Below are 17917 nucleotides of genomic sequence, written 5' to 3'. Positions count from 1 at the left end.
CAGGTACACATTGATATGACATTAACATTTTGAATAGTAAGTCTCTGGAGAGTATCTTTCTGCACACATAGATGCACTTCTAGCTTGCAGATTAATATGAAAGGGCAATCCTAAAGCATGGGTGCAAAACAAAGGCGATTAACTGTGTGTGCATCTAAGAGAAAATTAAAATACAGTATACAGACTACAGAGGATGTATTAGACTCAACGTGCTGCAGTTCCTCCTGACACCCGCTAGATGGCCACATAGTCCCTTGCTCTACATTACGGATCCTCACTCAGTGACAGAAGGTGATGCTGCTGCTGAGTGTCATCATCATACAGCTGACACTGTGCACAGCAGCCTCAGAGACCTCCGCTGCTGCTTATTATCCAAGATGTCCCCAGGCATCACCCTAGTGATCCAGTGTTTTCTCTTTATGACTGTCACCTGTGCTCCTGGAAGTAAGTCATCTATTTAAATTACCAGTGGCTCTGTTACATGCCGTGCAGCTTGCCATATCTGTGATATTGTCTCCTTATGCAGTACACTATAGGCCCTGCATCATGTAGTGTCTATGATAGGGCCTCTCTCTCTCTCTCTCCCTCCCCCTGCTTGTTTCTCTGCCTATAAATTTTACAGCCAGAATATTGATTAAATATAAATAGCATAACCTATATGAGAGGCCAGTGATAACATCTCTCTCTCTCGGGCACATGTATGAGCAGTGATAACCTCTCTCTCTCTCTCTCGGGCACATGTATGAGCAGTGATAACCTCTCTCTCTCTCTCTCGGGCACATGTATGAGCAGTGATAACCTCTCTCTCTCGGGCACATGTATGAGCAGTGATAACCCTTCTCTCTCTCTCTCTCTCTCTGGCACATGTATGAGCAGTGATAACCCCTCTCTCTCTCGGGCACATGTATGAGCAGTGATAACCCCCCTCTCTCTCTCTCTCTCTCGGGCACATGTATGAGCAGTGACAACCTCTCTCTCTCTGTCTCTCTCTCTCTCTCGGGCACATGTATGAGCAGTGATAACCTCTCTCTCTCTGTCTCTCTCTCTCTCGGCCACATGTATGAGCAGTGATAACCTCTCTCTCTCTCTCTCGGCCACATGTATGAGCAGTGATAACCCCTCTCTCTCTCTCTCTCGGCCACATGTATGAGCAGTGATAACCTCTCTCTCTCTCTCTCGGGCACATGTATGAGTAGTGATAACCCCTCTCTCTCTCTCTCTCGGGCACATGTATGGGCAGTGATAACCTATCTCTCTGTCTCTCTCTCTCGGCCACATGTAAGAGCAGTGATAACCTCTCTCTCGGGCACATGTATGGGCAGTGATAACCCCTCTCTCTCTCTCGGGCACATGTATGGGCAGTGATAACCTATCTCTCTGTCTCTCTCTCTCGGCCACATGTATGAGCAGTGATAACCTCTCTCTCTCTCGGGCACATGTATGGGCAGTGATAACCCTCTCTCTCTCTCTCTCTCTCTCTCTCTCTCTCTCTCTCTCTCTCTCTCTCTCTCTCTCTCTCGGGCACATGTATGAGCAGTGATAACCTCTCTCTCTCTCTCTCTCTCTCTCGGGCACATATATGAGCAGTGATAACCCCTCTCTTTGCAGAATAAAAGGGGCTATTACTGCTTCTCCAAATAGTATTAAAAGGCAGACCGTGGATAATTCAGAGATTTCTCCAGCGATGTCTGGCTGCTGGTAATAATGCAGTGCCATAGCCAGCTATGGTGGCAACGTGCAAAGAGTACTTAGCAACAAAAGCTTGCCCACAATACATAGCACCATCTGAGGATGGCGCAATGGTTACATAACAGTCCCACCAACCTGAGAATGTGCCTAATGAGCTCTCCCAGGTTTCCTAGATCTGCGCTTGCACATTCACCGATGCACAGGAACATTCTGCGTCGCATCAGCAATATGCTGGGGTGATACAGCCGGACAGAGGCCCTGATTCAGAGCCGGACGCTGCGACAGAGCGCTCGCTCTGAATCAGGGCCGTCCCTCTTACTGTTTGGAGCGGCCTCCTGGCCACTCGGGTGACCACCCACAGCTATAACGAGCGGCCAAAATTATAGTCGCGATGGTCAAGACCATCATGACCATCGGGCTTGCGACGAGACCCTTGTGGTAGGGTCTCGTCTGCCGCAAGCCCTGGAGTGCTTTTGGCTCTATCAGAGCCAAAAGCACTCCCACTGACATCACTAGTGATGACAGTGGGGCCGGCCCCAGACGGTAGGCGTTACCATGGGAACGCCTCCGTCTGGTCAGCCACGCCCCCGGCATGCCCACCAAAGGGGGCGTGCTGTCAATCACCATCGATAGCACGCCCCCTTTGGTGCGAGACCCATAACGACGGCTTGGCCGTCGTTATTCGGGTCTCGCGCATGCGCACTTGGGCAACATTGACCCGCTTGCGAGCGCTCAGCGCTCGCGAACGGGTCTTAATCAGGCCCAGAGATTGCCGGAGAGGTGAGTTACCATAGCACCGCTACGGTAACTCACTTTTCAATACATTTCAGGGCTAAGACATCCTGCATTGCTGCAATAAGTGATAAGGGGTGCGTTGATCCCTATATCTCACCTCTTTATCTGTTTTTTTTCTCTGTAAGATAGTATTTTAGGGCAAGGTGCTCATCATTGTGGAGGGTTCCTAAAAAAAGGGCGTGCCACACATGGCATCTACTTCCTTCACTGCGCAGTGCTCCCTCCCAATTTACCTCTCTGTGGGTGAGAGAGTTGGATTGGACAGTCCCTGAAATCCAGGACTGTCCCTCCGAAAGAGGGACAGTTGGGAGGTATGCTGTAGCTGTGTGGCGTATTAAGTATTAAGAATAGGGGCCACTAAAGTGTAGCATAATATTAAATATAATATTTCAACTCTGCCATTTGACCACCCCACATGCCTCATCCATGCCTCTCAGACCACCCCACATGCCCCATCAATGCTCCTCAGATCATCCCACATGCCCCATCAATGGACCTCAGAAAACCCAACATGTCCCATCAGGTCCGCCATCAGGGGGGGGACTGCAGGAACTGGAATCCCAAGCATGGATACTCTGACAGAGAGGGGGCCCCACCATTCCTACCGCCCACTCCTACCCTCTGCCCACCCGCTACTACCTCCTTGCAACAAAGGTTTTTTTTGCAAGCTGCATGCACAACTTCATGACGTCACGCCGCGCCACTGAAAGGGTGTAGGAGCTGTGGTGCATGAGGAGTAGCCAGAACATAAGAAGGTAAGTGTTATGTCAGACAGATAGGGTGCTGGCTGGAGAGACAGCAGGGTGCTGGCTGGAGAGACAGAAGGGGTGCTGGCTGGAGAGATAGATGGGGTGCTGGCTGGAGAGACACATGGGGTGCTGGCTGGAGAGACAGATGGGGTGCTTGCTGGAGAGACAGATGGGGTGCTGGCTGGAGAGACAGATGGGGTGCTGGCTGGAGAGACAGATGGGGTGCATGCTGGAGAGACAGATGGGGTGCTGGCTGGAGAGACAGATGGGGTGCTGGCTGGAGAGACAGATGCGGTGCTGGCTGGAGAGAAAGAAGGGGTGCTGGTTGAGAAAACAGAAAGGGTGATCAGTACAACCAAATAAAAAAGATAAACAAAAATGAACATTAAACCATTCCCTGTCTCCACTCAATCTCTTAGTCTATGTATCCTGGATTGTAGCCCTTATATATTTTGGCCACATATACTATACAGTAGCATGTGTTCATACTGTACTTACTATTTTATCTGCTATTTTATGTATCTCAGATGGATTTTACTCCCTGGAGATGACGTCAGATGGCCCCATAACGTCAGGTGCGCAGGCCACTGTGAATGCCACATTATTGGAAACAAACAACAGCAGGACTCTTGTTGCGGACCCAAGACTATATAATTTCCACTGGATCTACTCCCCCTTGCTGCTCACTCATTACTCGGAGAATGAATCCAGCTCTGCCATTACAGTGCGATGCAAGAGCGCAGGATCCTACTCGGTGTCAGTCTGGGTGACGGAAAGACACTGCTCCTCATGTGAGGTGATCGCTAGTAACACCACAGAACTCCAAGTTACAAGTAAGTGACGCTTCCCATCTGATTCACTAGCATATAATGTGATTCATAGTAGGACCCTAAGACACTCATTACGCATCATATGCCAGTGGCGTCCATACAATAAGGGAGAATCACTTTCTGGAAACCAGTTATTGGTGCTTTGGACGTGTAGATGTCGGTTACATAACTGTGAAACTGAAAACTGGGGCCTGTCATTGCTATGTCTTGAATGGTCATCCCATGTTTTTCCTAATGCCATATACTGTAAAACAGGTTCCCAAACTCCGCTATTACAGTCCAGATTTTAAGACAATCCAGGCTTGAGTACAGATGGTTAAATTAAATTGACCAAGGTACTAATTAAGCCACCTGTGCTCAAGCATGGATATCCTTAAAACATAGACTGTAATGGCAGAGTTTTGGAACCTCTGCTGTAAAATAATGATAGAAAGTATTTCTGCTAATTGTGATATTGTGTGTATATCGGGAGCCTCAGGTCTAATAAGCTGAGAAAAATCTGGTAAGTCTTGAAAAGATAGTGAGGGCCTGATTCAGAGATTTTTGCAAAGCCGATATTTACGTAGATCGCGCAATTGTTTGCCAGTGCACATGTGTGAAAGCTGCACTGTGCACGTGCAGTGATTGCATTGCAATTACGCATGTACAGAGGAACCACTAGCAAAGTGAGTGACAGACAGTCAGTGTTTGGGGGTGGTGGGTAGAAAAAAGTAGGCGTGTCTGATCATATCAACGCCATTTTATGGGCGTGCATAAATTAGCCATTGCGATCTCCTGCGCAGAATGAGAGCTCTCTACCTGTCAGAAGAGCTGCAGCTGGTCAGACTTGACTCCCATGCTGAGTGACTGCCCGATGTGCGTCATGGTATTGATGTTTACGCTGTTGTACGTCGTTGGATGGATATGAGAAGGCAGCAGCGGGCATCCCTATGCTCAGCTGTATATTGGAGGCGGTAGTATATTTTAGCAATTGCGATCCGTTCGAGAATGCAGCTGCGATTGCATTAGCGTAAGTCTCGGAATCAGGCCCAGAGATTAGATAGACAGACAGACAGACAGATATGAGATAGATAGATAGATAGATAGACAGATAGATATATAGATAGATAGATATGAGATAGATAGAAAGATAGATAGATATATATGAGATAGATAGATAGATAGAAAGATAGATAGATAGATATATAGATAGATAGATATGAGATAGATAGAAAGATAGATAGATAGATAGATAGATAGATAGATAGATAGATAGATAGATAGATAGATAGATAGATAGATAGGAGTGCTATATAAATAATGGTGAAAAATAATCATTGTGTTGTTTGTATTTTAGTGAGTAATCTTGCATCCCGTGCTCTTGTGTTACAAGGATGCAACGTTCCCCTTCACTCAAACTCGTCCCTAGTGGGTGTTTGAGCAATTGTAGCTGAATTTCTAGCTGAAAGGGGGCGAGCACATGTGATACCGCCCTAAATCACACACATGAGAAAGAACAGCTACGTAGTAACACAATATTTTTACTCTGCAGAGCAAATTGTAGGATTCCTCACGGCAACACAAGCGGAAGTCAATGGCACGTCCCCCAGAAATGACTTCTTCTTGGCCACTAACAGCAAAGTGAAGTTCTCTTTCCTCATTCACGACCCAAGTGATTTCTTTAAGTCAGCTGAGTTTACCTACACATGGAGCTTTGGTGATGGGTATGTTCCTTAGCAGCTAACAATATCTATAATGAAATACTACCATGATCATCTAGTCGTGTGTGTGTGCGTGTATTATAGAAATTTTCACAAAGCATTGATCATTTGAGATAAAGATATTTTGTTCAGTTAGTGACTATGGGCCTGATTCAGCAAGGAATGCAGTTGCTAATACGCATTCTGGGCCTGATTCAGAGCCGGACGCTATTTGCGCTCGCTCGTTTAGAAAAAGGGGCCGGCTATTTAAATTGAGCGCTCGCTCTTTGCGGTCTGTTGACGCCTCTATGTCTGAGCGGGAGAACGAAATATGCGCTCGCTATATTGTAAAGACGCCCCCTGGCCGCTCGCATTCTACGTCATCTCCGCTATTTATTTGATTAATCGAATACATCGAAAGGCATCTGAACTGCTCGCAGTGCTTGTGGTAGGATTTTCCTACCGCAATCATGCGACCAGTTCAGGCTAAGAAACAACCAAGTGATGTGGACGATGACGCTGCTTTGTTAATTATGCACACCCTTAAAACGCCCGTTTTGACCTTTTGGCACGCCTGCGTTCGGATCTCCACTCCCCGTTTTCAAGCACCTTCCCCTGTTACCACCCACAAACGCCTCATTCTGTCACTCAAATTAGCAGGCACTCGCTATTTTGCGAGCACACAATTTCCGACCGCAATGACTGGTTCGCGCATGCGTATTACAACCCATACACATGCGCAGTTGTGCGAACATCGCTCGGAGCGAACGAGCGGCCGCTTACGAGCGGCTCTGAATCAGGCCCTCTGTGCATGTGTCTGCATCACAGTCCTCAAACTAGCAATTGAGATTGGAACTGCGATTTCTGAGGCTAGGTGTGCCAGTGCGTTTCTACGCCGTTGCAGGGGCATGCATAAATTATCCACTGCGTGGCCATAAGCGACCATATCACTGATAGCGTACGTGGCTGTTAGCAATTTCTGAGTAAGGTCAGGGCTTGTGTAAGTGTGCATTTGGGTCCGATGTTACCGATTGTTTCGCTATGTTGCCCTAGTATACGGATGTGAGTAAGGTGAAGTGGGCGCCCTCATGTCAGGCTGCGATCGCAATGTGAATGCAAACATTTAAAGTGCACCGCTCATATTAGCAACTGCGCTGCGTACGTATAAGCAGAATTGCGATCCGTAGTGAATCAGGCCCTAGGCACATAGAATAATATAGGATATTTACAGTTCTTTTGTAGCTGCTATGGAGCTGGTGATGCTGGTCCATCATCTCTTCTGACAGTACGCTTATCAGAGGAAGCGAGCACAGGCGTAAGGCGCAGATAGACCAACATCATCAGTGCCCCTACAAATTTTGAGTATTAACACCTTTCTGTAAAGTTTCTCTCTTTCTATTGTATCACCACTTAAGTAGAGATGTATCACACCTTCCAGCGAGATAGGGGGAGATGTATCACACCTTCCAGCGAGATAGGGGGAGATGTATCACACCTTCCAGCGAGATAGGGGGAGATGTATCACACCTTCCAGCGAGATAGGGGGAGATGTATCACACCTTCCAGCGAGATAGGGGGAGATGTATCACACCTTTCAGCGAGATAGGGGGAGATTGATTGTTATGGGCAACTTCTTCACTTGTCTACTTCTCCATTCATTAGGAGACTTGATACATCTATCCCATAAAGTGTAGAAGTTTCCCACAGCAACCAATCACCTTCTAGGTATCATTTACCTAGCACAGTCTATAAAATGGCAGTTAGAAGCTGATTGGTTGCCTTGGGCAACTGCTCCACTTTATCTCTCTCGAAGATTTGATATATCTCCCCCCATTGTGTATATCTTCCTCTATTGTGAATTTATATATATGCTCTCTTCCCTAGAACGGCCATTGTGACGTCGGAGCCTTCTGTTTATCACAATTATTCCATGCCCGGGAGCGTCAAAGCATCAATTGAGGTCTCTGCGCATCTTCATGACTCCAAATACGAAAGACATTCCCAGAAAAAAACAGGGAGTTTCACAGCCATGCTAACATTACAGGGTACTTATTAATGTAAAATATAAGATATATCTGTTTTTAGCGTGACTTTATGCTTCGTAAATCGCACTTTATAAAAAAAAAACAGAACTACGTATGTGATGGGGCGGTTTAGATGCGTGATCTGGAGAACCAATGAAAAGCCGCAATCACACACATTGCAGCTTTTCATTGGTCCTCCCACTCACACCCCCATTCTGCAGCTATTTTAAGGGGATGAACAAGAATTTGTCTACTCCTCCTCCTTAGATCCTGCAGATCAGTCCCCTCTCTGTATTTGTAATACGATGCATTTGTATCTTCCATTTGCACACAGAGGCCCTGATTCAGACCCGGAGGCAGCTCGCAGGTCTGATGGGCCTTTTTTTGGGGGGTCCGGCCTCCTGGCCGCTTGCTAAGCAGGAAGCTCACTACTGACATCACGTTCCTTCAGGAATGCCTCCGTTTGTCCAGCCACCCCCCCCCTGCCTAGAAAACGGGGCGAGCTGTTGATCAACATCGACAGCCGCCCCGTTTGTAGCAAGCGCCGGAGCTATGCGCTTGCGAGCGGATCTGAATCAGGCCCAGAGTCAGTTCCATGGTCACACACATAAGAAGTATTACAGGTCCTCAGTATTTTTGGTCTGAAGGTGACAAATAGTGTGTGAGTCTTAGTGCATGGTGTGTGCTCCCGTGTTGTGTGTTATGCCTGTGTCTTTGTTCTAGGTGTCTATGTTTTTATCTGTGGCAGTAATACAGAGGGGACCAATTCAGAGCATACTTGCCAACTCTAGTAAATTCCTAGACGTCATTAGGCAATTTGCTTCATTTTAGTCCCGCATCTCTGTAGTGATTCGCAATTTCCCGTATAATCTCCCCATCCTGCCCACTTTACTAGGACATTTGCGGGATGCGGGTGACTACTCGAAAAATCGTGAGCCTCCCGCAACTTCCGGGAGTGTAGACAAGTATTATTCTGAGGTGGGAGCAGAGCAAATAAACGGAGTAACCTTACACCTTAAGCTGGGTGTACACTATACGATGTGTTTCCCAGCATTGGAACAACGTAGTGTAACGATACATCATGCGCGATCCAGTGTACAATGGCACAGTGTGCCGTTACATTCTGCATGGCGGCGCTCATTGCATTGTCCTATCTGCCTGTACACAGTATATGATCCGCACAATATACTGTTCCAATCTGTGTCCGAACGATATATCATACAATATTTCTTATAGCAGTGGTTCCCAAACGCCGTGGCACTATCACCGGGGTGCCCCAGGGGCCTTTTTTTTTTGCACGGGTGGGAGAAGGGTTGGTTGCACGGAGTGGAGTGTAGCATTGTGGGAGTTGCGATGAGCAGGGGGATAGCTGTCACTGTAAAGCAACAGGCAGTGAATCCTAGGGATGGCTGTTGCTGAATGGGGTCCTACAACGCAGTGCGTTGTGTGAGATCAGACAGGAAGATCAGACAGGAAGTGTACAGACAATCACAGCTAAAGGTAAGTAAGGGGGGGGTACATGGAGAGGGGAAAATTGAAAGACATGGAGGGGGCAAAGTGAGACACATGGAGGGGGCAGTGGGATAGAGACTGAGGGGACTATGAGAGAGAGATAGAGGGGGCAATAGGAGAGAGACGGAGGGGGCAATGGGTAAGAATAGCAGTTTTCCTCTTTCTTTTTTATATACTTATTACATTATTTTGACCCAACTACTTAAAAAACTGGACTGCTCTGTAATTACTATGGCTTACGGGTGCCTTGAGACCTTAAGGATACCTCAAACTGAGAAAGTTTGGGAACCAGTGTCTTATAGTGTGTACCCAGCTTTAGAGTTGGGAGGGGTGTGTCTTAGCTGAACTCCAAACTGCAGTGTAAAAATGATGCTGTTGTGGGCTACATGCAGAAACAGCCAATATTTACCCTGCATGCAATAAATAAATATAATAAATATATCTGCACCTCTTGCATTGCAGCATGGTTTGTGTAGGTGTAAAATTTTCAGTCGTCGCTTATCACAGTGAAATAAAATCAGTTACCAATGCAATTTATTATTAAATTATTGTCTGAACAGCTGAGTGATACTCAACTGCCTGGAGAGTATCACTTGAACTAAGGGCTTATCTACCCGCCATGGTTGTTTTAAACACGCGAGTAGGTGGAGCTATCCTTTTAAGTTATACTGTATATTTAAACTCCTTTCAGTAACCTTACAGAGAAGAAGCCTGTTATCTATATAAAGAAAATGTACTTAATCCTCTGGTACTTGCTGATTGTTATTTTCAAAAATAGATTCTTCTGTATTTCAGATGTTATAAGAAATATCACAATTACTGGGCCTACAGAGACCACCGTCAGACAGAATTTCAGTATGGCTTTGCGTATCTCTGGCAGGTGAGCATAACGTAGCAATGTAAATTGTATGTGTAACCATCGTTCTATACGAGATCTGTTCTGCACCAGTGTGACAGGAGCCTCACATGATGTGTAGTTACCATCTTCATCTTGTATCTGTCAGATGTTCCTACCAATAATACTGGATGCAGGACATTTCCTGGACTAGATGGACATAGAAGTACACATACTGTAGATTGTCATTTGACCAATTTATTTTGTAATATTATGTTCAAAATAAACTTTATTATGCAGTTACTCTGGGGATTGACTCAGGTAAGTATAAGGAAAGCAGATTTTTGTGACTCACCATTGTATTTACACCCAACTCTCCCATGGGAATCGGTATGTAATACTGCTGGCCGCATGGCAGTTCGATTCCCGGCAGCGTCAGGCCGACAGAGGAACAGATCCCGGCAGCGGCAGCCCGATAGTGCTGGAAATCCCAATCGTCCCCAGGTAAATATGAACTAACCTACCCCCCTAACCCTCCCTTAGGGTTGCCTAACCTCCCCCCCAAGTGCCTAACCCTAATCCCCTCTCTAAGTGCCTAAACCTAACCCCCCCCCCTTCCCCGCCGCCTAACCCTAATTCCCCCCACGGGGGTGCCTAACCCTAACCCTCCCTCCCCCTAGCCTAACCCTAATCTCCCGGGGGGGTGCCTAACCCTAAGTCCCCCCCGGGAGCCCTAAACCTAACCCTCCCCCCCCTCCCCGTGGCTGTCCGCTCGCGGCGCCCGGCATCGGTGAAATGAGCGCCGTCTACATCTAGACTCCCGGCATTTCACCCTCGCCGGGATATGACAGTCGGGAAGCCGGCTGTCGGTATAATGTCAGCCGGCTTCCCGATTGCATCCCCTCCCATGTATTTACTCAATCTCTTCCATTTGTATCTTATGTCATGATACACATGGGACAAGATAACCAGGGTAAATAATGTCTGTGCAGGGCAGAACAATACTTCACACTGAGATGGATAAGTAATAAAGCAGATTTAATATAACATACACAGAGGTTCATATATACAGTCACAGCTACACTGAATCACTAAACAACAGTATACCACTCCATCTATCTCTGCCCGTCCGTCTGTCTGTCTATCTCGTATCTCATATCTGTCTGTCTGTCTATCTATCTCATTATCTATCTGTCTGTCTACTGTCATTTCTCAGTACTGGGTAACCATTTAGGTAGCTTTGGAAATTTTAAAAGGAGACAAGAAAAACCAATTAACCAAGGCGTCCCATCAGGATGCACTATGATGCCCAATAAGGTGTAACTATTTGTGTTATTGGTAACACATGGTCAACCTAATTTCTGTGGCCGCGGACTAACATGTATTGACAGTGATATTAACTACAAAAGAAATCTGTGAACTGAGAGGCACTTTCCAAAATCGGTCCAGTTCCCTGGCATGTACTGTATTAGATGTTGATAATGATGAAAATGTGATCCTGCTAAAATATTTATTGCACTTTTTAGGAGGTAGTGAAAATAAGTGGTCACCACCTAACATCGGGATGGCCATGGATTAACATTATGGAAAATCAGTTTTAAATTGCCTGAAACTACATTTGCCAAATATTATTTGTCCTTCATCCAGGCTGGGGGACACTGGACAATGGGGTTGTAGATGGAACTGCAAGGAGCTGGCACTTATCTAAACCTGTAGCTTTGACCCTAAGCTCTTCCCTTCTGCAACCCCATCACGTCAGTGTAGTTTAAGTGCCTTCGGAGTTCAGCACGTTTTAGGACGCCCTTTTGTAGCTAGGGCTTATTTTGTTTTTCTTTGTAATTGTTATTTTCTGTTTTAGTAAGGTTGCTGTATGCTGCTTCTAGCATCTTGCCGGGAGCCACAGCAGGGGAGGGGTGCGCTGACCAGCGGCACCCCCCATAGCGCTCCGGTCTCGTCAGAGACCACTTGGGCCTGGCGCCATCTTGCCGAACTGTCTAAGAGGCGGCTCCTGGAGGGAGAGCGCGGACACAGGCTGCCCATCTACAGAACAAACGGCAGTCGTACTGTCAGCGCATAATGGGGGTGGAGCCTATCAGCGCAAAGTAGTCGATGGAAGTTTGTTAACTGCATAGGACGCTGCTTTGAAGCTGCCATCGCATCTGCCTCTGCGGGAGATAAGTGAAAGCAGACACAAGCTCCTCTTCTTGTTTTACTGGCTACGTACGTCCGCGGTTTTATGGAACCACGTGGCAACTTTTGCAGACAAATCAAAGTCTGTCAAAGTTAAAAACACTACTATGGCGATATTTTTTACGTGTGCCCAGTGTCATGTGAAATTGCCAGTGGTACACCGGAGCGCTGTGCTCAGACTGTCAGAGGCCCTACAGTAGTTGCAAGGTGCTGCTTTCGGCCCTGATGAGCCGGTGTGGGCACAGGCTATGGGTCGGTCGCTCTCCAACTTGGTGAAGCTTATGGTGCTTAAGTGGGAGGAACAGGCTTGAGTGGCTGTCGCGCCTGTTTCTGCCATGCAGGGGCCTGGGTCACAGCCTGAGGCCGGTGTGGTCCCCCACCCAGAGCCCGATCCACCTCTGCTTCGTACCATGGAGCGCACACTGGTGTGATTCGAGAAAGTTTCCTCTTATATGGAATGGTTCTTTGAGGATCCTAAGCTGCACGAGGCTCATAAGCATCTGCCTTCTTCCAGGGGGCCGTTAGATGTTTCGGATTCCCGAAGAAGAGGAGGGGGGACTTCCGTAGGAGTAGGGTCCGGAGCCCTCTTTGGGTCAAGGTGTGGAGTACCTCATTACTGCGGTGCAGCAGTCTCTGGACAGAAGCGGCGGGATCGGTCAAGCATAGATGCAAGAAGATTGTTACTCTTCTCTGCTTCCTCAGATCTCTTGGATCTCATCGCGGAGGCGTGGAAGGTGTTGGATAAAAAGTTCTCCATCCCTCACAAATTTGCAACCTCCCAAGGTTGATGCGGCAGTGGCATGGTTGGCTAAGCACACTGCGCTACCAGTGCTGGGTTCGGCATCCTTCAAGGATTAACTGGATAAGAAGTAGGGAAGTCCATTTTTATTGGCTCTGGGGTCGTTATTCACCCTTTGCAGGCCTCTGCGTGGGTCGCTCGGGCTATGGAGACGTGGGCTGACAAACTGGTTGCTGGACTTCAAGGTGGCTTGTCCAGAGATGGTTTACTAGCAGATTTGGCAGAACAGCTTCGCGGGGCAGCTGAATATGTGTGTGAGGCCGTCCAGGACGGCGTCAGGTGGCTTCCAGGGTTTTGACTACAGCTGTCTCGGCTCGGAGGGAGGTCTGGCTCTGCGCCTGGGATGCGGACACTGCATCCAAGCCTTCTTTGAAATCTCTCCCCTTTGGCAGGGGGGTTCTGTTTGGCACCACTGGGGGGGAAAAGCACTTTCCTGCCCGTAGTGGCCCCGAAACAGCGGGGACCACGGTTTGTGCTTTTCACTCCTCCTTTCGAGGGGGAGCGTTACTATAGGTCAGTCTGCCCGGGGCCAGTTTTTCCCCGCAGGTTTTCTGGTACCTACAGGCGCCTGGGAGCCAAGGCTCCTGAGAAGCCTAGCATCTGATGAGGTGTCTGCCGACCCTGTCCAGTTGGGGGTAGGTGGACGCCTACTCCAGTTCAGGGACCGGTGGGTGGCATCAACGGCCGATGCCTGGGTGCATCATTTCCCGAGGATATGTCATTGACCTCAGGGGTTCGCCACTGTGACGTTTTTTGCTCTTCCCCAAGGCCCAGAGAAGAGTGTGGCCTTGGACCAGGCAATCGTTCCAGTTCTGGCATCGGAAAGGAAACGGGGATTCTACTCCAACTGCTTTCCTGTTCGGAAGCCCAATGGCACCTATCGCCCGATCTTCAATCTACGGGCCTTGAACACCAGACTGTGGGTGGACCATTTCCGCATTTAATCTCTCCGATCGGTGATCCAGGGAATGTCGGGCAATTAATTTCTGGCCTCGCTCGACGTCAGGGACGCGTACCTACATGTTCCTATTTGGGCAGATCATCAACCTCTCCTTCAGTTCACAGTCGGCCCCGCACACTAGCAGTTCCAGGCCCTGCCATTCTGCTTGGTTACAGCCACACAGATCTGCACAAAGATCACGGCGGCTATGGCAAGCCTGCTGCACAAGGTCAGGATAACGGTCGTCCCCTATTTGGACGATCTGCTCATGAAAGCAGATTTGGCTTCGCAGTTGCAGGTCCATCTGGATCGCACAGTGCAGGTGCTTCAGAACTTTGAGAAGTCTCAACTGATGCTTTGCAAAGCCCTGATGTTCCTGGGAGTGATCTTCGACACGTCCCTCCAGCGAGTCTTCCTGCCCGGGCCCTCCAGAATTTGGTCACTATGGTACTGTCAGTGCCTCGCCCATCCATCTAGCTATGCATGAAGTTGTTGGGTACGATGGAATCCACCTTTCAGACCATCCAGTACGCCCGCTTCCACTCGCGGGAACCTCTCATCTCAGCTTCTGGTTCTGTCAGACAGCACTCGGCAATCCCTCCATTGGTGGCTGGTTTCCAATTACCTGCTCAGCCGTCGTTCCTTGGTCACTTCAAGCTGGGTCATTGTGACTACAGACAGACACAAGTCTCATCGGTTGGGGCGCGGTGACGTTGAGTCTTCTCCTTCAGGGTCTTTGGTCGTCATTGAAGACTGCCCAATCAATGTGCTGGAGCTCCATGACAACTATCTGGCTCTGTTTGGAGCCCAGTCCATCCTGGCCGGCCGGTGTGGATCCAATCGGACAATGCTACGGCGGTGGCCTAAGTGAATCATCAGGGCGGCACGAAGAGCGTGGGAGCAATGACAGAAGCATCCCGCATTCTAGCCTGGGCGGAAGCCTTTGTTCCGGCACTCTCGGCGGTGTTCACACCAGGTGTGGAAAATTGGCGGACTTCCTCAGCAGAACCCCCTTCCTGCCGGGGGAGTGGTCTCTCCATCCGGAGGTCTTCTGGTGATTGGTTTGGAAGTGGGGTCTTCCGGAGGTAGACCTGATGGCGTCTTGGCACATCTGCAAAGTTGCTCGATTTTGTGCGAGGTCCAGGGACTCACTGGCCTTCGCAGTGGATGCCATGACCGTTCCGTGGAGCTTTCATCTGGCATACCTTTTTACCCTGATGCCCATGTTACTTCGGGTACTCCTAGTGTTCACTCTAGGTCCGGTGCCGGGCAGGGTGCCAGACCTAGAAAAGGGCACATTGAAAAGGGCGTGGCCAATGAAAAGGGGTGTGTCTATAAGACGCACCCCCTTTTCGTCACTCTTGGGGGCATGCCCAACACTTACGGACATACCGGGCTGTCCCCAAGTGCTGCCGTCTGTGTGAATAGATGCAGCTTTCCTCACCCGCGGGACACTGCGACCTGTGGGTGGGGCACCCGCAGGCTGTTTTAGCGGCGTGCCGGAGTGCAGGGTAGTTTTTGCCCTTTAGAAATAGGGCTGGGTGCGGCACCCCTCTATAACAGCTATACTCCGGTGGATCAAAGAGCAACAGGTACCGGTGATCCTTGTGGCTCCGAATTAGCCACGCAGATCATGGTACGCCACCATTCTCAAACTGGTGGTAGGTCCCAGTTGGTGGCTTCTGCTATGACTAGATCTACTTCTGCAGGGTCCGTTTCGGCACGAGGACGTCCCTCGATTGGCTTTAACGACCAGGCTTTTGAGGCAAACTCTTGAAGGCTAAAGGGTTTTCCCCTTCCGTGGTCTGTACTATGTTGCGCGCCTGCAAAGCGGTTTTGTTGCGCAATTACCACAGGGTCTGGAAGATCTACATCTTATAGTGTGAACAGTTTCACCTTCCGTTCGTGTTAGCTTTTCTCCAGGGAGGTTTGGAGGCCGGTTTGTGGCTTTGCTCCATGAAAGTGCAGATTACGGCTCTGTCTATTTAGCGGCATCTGGCCCTACTGCCAGAGGTTCTGACTTTTTTGCAAGTGGTGTTGCGGGTTCAACCTCTGTTTCAGCCGCCGGTAGCGCCATGGGATCTTAACTTAGTCCTTTCAGCTCTTAAGCAGGCTCCCTTTGAGCCTTTGGATTCCGTGGACCTTAAATTCGTTACATGGAAATTGGTTTTCCTTATGACCGTTGCCTCAGCTCAATTGGTTTCTGAGTTGGGGGCCTTGTCTTGCAAATTGCCGTACCGGGCGGTTCTCTGAACAGTTCCCTCACTCCAACCGAAGGTTATTTTGGCTTTCCACTTGAACCAGGATATTTGTCTATCCTGTGTTTTCCCCATCGGAGATTTCCCGGGACCGGGACAATCTAGATCTGTTGCACATTGTCCGGGCCCTGCGGATCTACTTGGACAGAACTTCTGCCCACCATCGTACGGATTCCCTGCTGGTTCTCTACGACGCTCAGAAAAGTGGCTGCCCGGCTATGAAGTAGACCACTGCTCGTTGGATCCGCTCTGTCATCTCTCGGACCTATATACTTATTATGCAGAAAATGTTACTGCTTTTACATTGTTTGCTTAGCAAGAATCCACAGTTGTATCATAGAAACCCAGATATACAGGCAGGGCTGTCATCAGAAATTGTAGGGCCCAGGACTAACAAAATAGTCAGCCCCTTACCCCACATCCTTATTCCTACAAAAAAAATATTGGACACAAAATATCAAGCCTGTCCTCTCCTGTGTCCAGCCAGTCCCCCCTTATGTCCAGCCAGCCATGTGCGTCCAGCCAGTCCCCCTTCTATATGTATCCAGCCAGTCCCCCTTCTGTGTTTGTCCAGCCAAGCCCCCTTATGTGTCCAGCCGGCCCCCTTCTCTGTGTGTCCAGTCAACCCCCCCCCCTTATGTGTGTGCAGCCAGCCCCCTTCTCTGTGTCCAGCCAGCCCCACTTATGTGTCCAGCCAGCCCCCCTTATTTGTCCAGCCAGCCCGCTTCTGTGTGTCCAGCCAGCCCCCCTTCTCTGTGTGTCCAGCCAGCCCCCTTATGTGTGTCCAGCCAGCCCCCCTTCTCTGTGTGTCCAGCTAGCCCCCCCTAATGTGTGTCGAGGAATCCCTCTCCTCCCCACCCCTTTCACAAGCACATCAGAGTCCGGTCAGCTTCATACAGCACAGCGCGTTAAAACTTTCTTACTGGCTACGCTTTCTGCCCACTGCTTCATGCGGTCATGTATGTTGCCGGACGGACCTGGCCTGTTAGAGCCACGGCTGGTCCTAGTGCCCGCCGGCTCAATCTTATCTACCGGAGACAGCAGCAGTGCTGCTGCTCTCCGTAAAAAATTTTCAGAAACTACAGGGGTAGGAGCTCCCCCCTCCCTTTCTCCCAAGTGTCCGTGCCCAGGACTCCAGTCCCGACAGTCCCCCCTGATGATGACCCCCATGTATACAGAATAACCTGGAGAGAGATTTAAGGCACCCATCCAGTAGAAGATAGGCAAAAGTATGCACGATTACGACGTTGTAATCGTGCAGTCGTTTGTCTGTCTGTGATGTGTCTACACTGAATGAGCAGTCGTTCAGTGTAGGCTCATCAATCATCTGCAAAAATGCTGAACCTGACGATATCGTCAGGTTATACAACATATAAGTACGATGATAGATGTCTAAACAACCAGAGGGAGCGCTCATCACTGGTCATTTTAGACGTTGTTTAAACAATCTGCAAACGATTTTTAAACGATTATCGAACGATACCGATATAGTTATCAATCGCTCAATTTAATCGTCTAGTGGATGTGTGCCTTAAGTGGATGGAGATAAAGTACCAAACAATCAGCTCCTGTCATTTTTCAAAAACAGCCTGTAACATAGCACTTTATATCGCTCCA

At 48.8% G+C, this 17917-nt stretch overlaps 1 protein-coding gene across 1 annotated transcript in view; it reads left to right on the top strand.

The window, feature by feature from the left end:
* The first annotated feature begins 325 nt into the window (after nucleotides 1-325).
* The window catches only part of TMEM130 (transmembrane protein 130), a 58621-nt gene continuing 41029 nt past the window's right edge, over nucleotides 326-17917 (top strand). Inside the window, exons 1-5 of the mRNA XM_088451865.1 lie at nucleotides 326-444; nucleotides 3761-4066; nucleotides 5595-5766; nucleotides 7627-7787; nucleotides 10074-10158. Coding sequence (XP_088307991.1) covers nucleotides 378-444; nucleotides 3761-4066; nucleotides 5595-5766; nucleotides 7627-7787; nucleotides 10074-10158 — 791 coding nt within the window. The 5' untranslated portion in view covers nucleotides 326-377. The remainder of the gene's footprint in view (nucleotides 445-3760; nucleotides 4067-5594; nucleotides 5767-7626; nucleotides 7788-10073; nucleotides 10159-17917) is intronic.

Source organism: Taudactylus pleione, unplaced genomic scaffold, assembly GCF_031769625.1.
Source record: "Taudactylus pleione unplaced genomic scaffold, aTauple2 ptg000032l, whole genome shotgun sequence".
In the NCBI taxonomy this organism is placed as follows: Eukaryota; Metazoa; Chordata; class Amphibia; order Anura; family Myobatrachidae; genus Taudactylus; species Taudactylus pleione.
Note: the sequence above shows the minus strand (reverse complement) of the source record. Positions and strands in the feature narration are given on the sequence as shown.